This window comes from Stylophora pistillata, chromosome 2 (assembly GCF_964205215.1).
Source record: "Stylophora pistillata chromosome 2, jaStyPist1.2, whole genome shotgun sequence".
Classification (NCBI taxonomy): domain Eukaryota; kingdom Metazoa; phylum Cnidaria; class Anthozoa; order Scleractinia; family Pocilloporidae; genus Stylophora; species Stylophora pistillata.
Window position 1 is genome coordinate 44,618,748 of NC_142520.1, and position 3,804 is coordinate 44,622,551.

At 40.7% G+C, this 3,804-nt stretch overlaps 1 protein-coding gene across 1 annotated transcript; it reads right to left on the reverse strand.

The window, feature by feature from the left end:
* Nucleotides 1-254: 254 nt before the first annotated feature.
* Nucleotides 255-3,597, reverse strand: LOC148739766 (diacylglycerol kinase theta-like). Its single transcript, XM_088749562.1, has 7 exons — nucleotides 3,509-3,597; nucleotides 3,095-3,243; nucleotides 2,044-2,353; nucleotides 1,555-1,645; nucleotides 986-1,047; nucleotides 451-458; nucleotides 255-262 (listed from the first exon to the last, which is right to left on the reverse strand). The coding sequence occupies exons 1-7, from the start codon at nucleotides 3,580-3,582 to the stop codon at nucleotides 255-257; spliced, it is 702 nt and encodes a 233-aa protein (XP_088605688.1). The 5' UTR covers nucleotides 3,583-3,597.
* Nucleotides 3,598-3,804: the final 207 nt, after the last annotated feature.

Below are 3,804 nucleotides of genomic sequence, written 5' to 3' on the forward strand. Positions count from 1 at the left end.
TGCAACATCCGTACTCACAAATGATGGCGTTCTCGTTGGCTACATGTACTTGCAATTTTGTCTTTTCTGGTTGGCCCTTGTGATTACTTCTGTGTTGATCATGTTTACTGTCGGTGTTCTCAAACGATGTATCGGTCGGTATATTGGGCGAGAGTCGGTCGATACTCGACCGATACTCATTTGAGACTCGGTCGAGACTTGATTGATATATTGGCCGATATAGCGATTGACTCGACTGCGTGTTTTTAAAGACCTCACTTGCCTGGGACAAAAAGGACAGAGATCAATACTAAATTCACGGAGTATTACATACATTTTCTTTGTCTGGTCCCCATGCATCCGTACCTGCTCCCCAAGTAGTCGGGCAAAAAAAAATTATAAAAAATTAAAGGGAAAACTAAATACAAATGAAAACAAAATCCCTCACGTGTATAGAAGCGATACTCGCACCTGAACTGCTACCAATGAAAAATCAGAAAAGAAAACTTTAAAGTTTAACTTTAACTAGATTCGAACCCATGCCTTCCAGCCAGATACGGTCTGGGTGCTACATCCGACCGGGCTGCAAAGTCACATGACGGGCGCGAGACAATTAGGCCATTTTCGATTTATTAAAATTCTAACATTGCTCTGAGGCTTGGAGGTATACAACTAAAGAAATTGATTATTCATCCCTCAACTTCGATGTTGTTCCTCTGTTTTGTTTCCCTAATCCTGGCACCCAAGTTTGAATTTTGATATATCGAAAATGGTCACTTTTTGTACGTTCTTCGTTCCCGTAAAGGAATCATATTTTAATGAAATAAAATACATCATGTTGACCTAAATTAGTACTATTTTGACTTCAGGATGAAAACTGAGCATCTTAAAATTACGCTTTGAAACCGATTTTAATCTGTTTTCTCAATCCACTCAATTGAAATTTCACCACTGCAACACTGATTCGAATTCTTTTGACTGACTTCAACTTCCAGCTTTCACTAACCTGCCTATGTTAAGAATAACAATTCCTTCTAGTGTTGGTAAGTCAATTTTTTTGCCATCAATCTGTAGCGAAACAGAAAATTACAAATAAAAATGCTGAGAAACGAGAGAAAGATAGATCACTGGAACCGTAAGGAGTACAACAGGCAAAAAAGTACCAAGGGATACTCCAAAAACCATCTCATTCGGGCGTTCAATTTCTAAGACAAACGTCTTCAACTACTTGGCGTTCAATCACTCAGTGTTGAATACAACTGACAAACGATGATGATTTTAGGACAACACTCAATATCAAATGAGTTAAGTTTGTAAACAAGACACACACCTTCCCAGTGTAGGAGCTTTTAACGCTTTCGCAAAGTGAGGCTACTGTAACTATTGCTATTCCACCTGATTGTGATGCTAATTCATCGTAGATTAACATCCTCCCCCTTCCCCTTTCGCGGGATTTTGTCGGGTTTATTCGGCCGTTCGCTGTGGGTGAAGAGACGCTTTCTAAGAACACCGAATTCATCCCATGAAGGCAACCATGTAAGCTATTCCAATATCTTCGTTCTACAGATTAATCACCTCTATTTCGACTTCGTGAGTAAACGTCCGCGAGTAGCCTTTGACCATTTTCTTTATCCCTGCTCTAAAGTAAACTCCTTTGTTATGAAGCCTGAAAAAAGAAAAATCACAGAATCGACGAACTCTTACTTACAATAAATCATAAAACGCAAGGTCGAAGTTTTCTAACCTATCCACTTTCAAAAGCGCTTACGATGAAAGTTAAAATCTATTGGACGTTTGACTGCTCCGTGTCCGTTGATAACCTTTGGAGGGTGGGAAGGGGGAGGTAGTCTGTAAGACATCTAAAGTGATAAATAGAGTCGGGTACGCACATTCCCACAGACGAATTCGAAATACAGACGACAAAGAGAACAACTCAGAAGACTATGAAACATTTGTTATCAATTGCAAGTGCCATCCAATAGCCTTAGCAATCAACACTGTTCCTTAAATCGAGCGGATGTAAAACTACTGTAACAAGTATATTTACTGTTTTTGCATCCTCACCCGCTGTGGAATTTATCAGGTGCTTCCTCTCTCTGAAGATGAAAATCTAAACAAAGCTCAGCTCCAATTCCGATGCCAAAGTAGTTATTCATCATAAAAATACTAGGATCGTCCTCTCTTCCTCCCATCGAACCAAGTGCGCTGTCGTTTGACAGTGTGTCAGGAACGTTAGAGTCCACGGAGTCAAACATGACACACCATCTATCAAGAAACACTTCGTGACCCTGGTCAATGGCCATGAGTAGCGATACAGGACTCTCGCCGCCAGAGTAACCACTTCCCCAATGGAGTATACGAGAGAGATCATTACCTGTTCGTTTAAAAGCTAATTTAGTTTCCCAAACATTATCTATCCACTAAGAAGAACACTAGAGAGATCAGTACATGCAAGCTGAGAATCTCATCCAACTTCCATCTCAATCTGTATCCACTAACGAGATCCCTACAAAGAAATTATAAATCACGAGAGGGGAGTGGGAGTCAGTCCTTCCCAACAGAGTACAAAGGGGGAACGTTAGAAATTCACTGGGAAATCTTAAGAATATTAAGATCCCTTCTGGGCGATGAGTAATGGCTTCTCCCGAGGTCGAGAATCTCAGGCAATTTCCAACCTATTCTCCATCTACCATGCTCCGAGGAAGGGCTAACGATTGAAACGACAGCTTTTCAATCGTTAGCTATCACTGTAAACCTCTAGTTGTCAACCACGTGCTGGAAACGCTCATTTAATTGTCACATGAAGCATTAAGCTTCGAATAATTATCGATGATCGTTCGTTGATCTTCTTTTAAATACAAAGGCTGTTGAGGCCTAAACAATTAAACTGGAAAGTTTGCACGACTTTTTAAAGTGTCCAGCACTTAGAAGCACGCGAGGCAAAGTCGAGGCTAGTTTTAGATTTCCATCCGATTGACCAAGTTTGTCGCAAGAATCTTGAGATCGATCACACAGCCCAGTACAACAAAACCTACACAAGGCTTTATGTTCGACTCTGTAAAGAAATTTTCTCCAACTCGCAGTTTACAGGAGTCACTTGTAACAATCCACTTGCCAGTGCCAAGAGGAAGTACTGCTGATGCAGGTAACTTACACTTCAACTCTTGAACAACATCATCCAAACACGACAACACCCAGCAAACTGTCCCATCACCACCACAGATCAAGACACGACAATCAGGAATAGATCTGAAAGCGTAAAACCTAAAACAAACACAATAATCAATTTTAGACCACGGGACAAAAATGAGAGAAGAAAACAGGGCTCGCAGCATTGGGTATAAAATAGCTCTAACTGATCAAGATGCAACTTAAACGACAAAATTAGATTTGTATCACAGTGACTTAAGTTTTGTTATGTAAATACACAAATCAGTTTTCGAACTGCTACGTACTTAGTAATGAATAGACTTCAACTTCAATTGCAAAAAACAGTTTTCTAGATACGAAGGGCAGAAGTTAAACATACCCTAATAATGGGCCCCTTTCTGTGAGGCTGTACACTTGGTGAGGGTTGAGCAGTCTCTGGAAAGCTGTTGACATGTCGACCTCCTGACCACCTCCACTTCTGGAGTTAACCAGTACCAGAACGGGTTGGCTTCCAGGGGGGGGGGGGGGGGGGGAACAGCCCAGGCTACAAGAAGGAAGAAACAAAAACGACAGGATAAGCATAACTCCTTTTTTGATTCAGGTCAATCCATTTTTTTTTTTTGAGCTTTTTTTTTTTTTTAAGTACTTCCAGACATACTCTAGAGAAAAACCTTT

What these genes read in the sequence shown, in the direction of transcription:
- LOC148739766 (XM_088749562.1), bottom strand. Translation starts at nt 3,582, where the DNA reads ATGTCAACAGCTTTCCAGAGACTGCTCAACCCTCACCAAGTGTACAGC. An exon ending in AGTACTTCCTCTTGGCACTG is followed by an intron (nt 2,354 to 3,094) that starts GCAAGTGGATTG and finishes TTAAACGAACAG; the next exon opens with GTAATGATCTCTCTCGTATA. An exon ending in CCTGATAAATTCCACAGCGG is followed by an intron (nt 1,646 to 2,043) that starts GTGAGGATGCAA and finishes TTCTTTTTTCAG; the next exon opens with GCTTCATAACAAAGGAGTTT.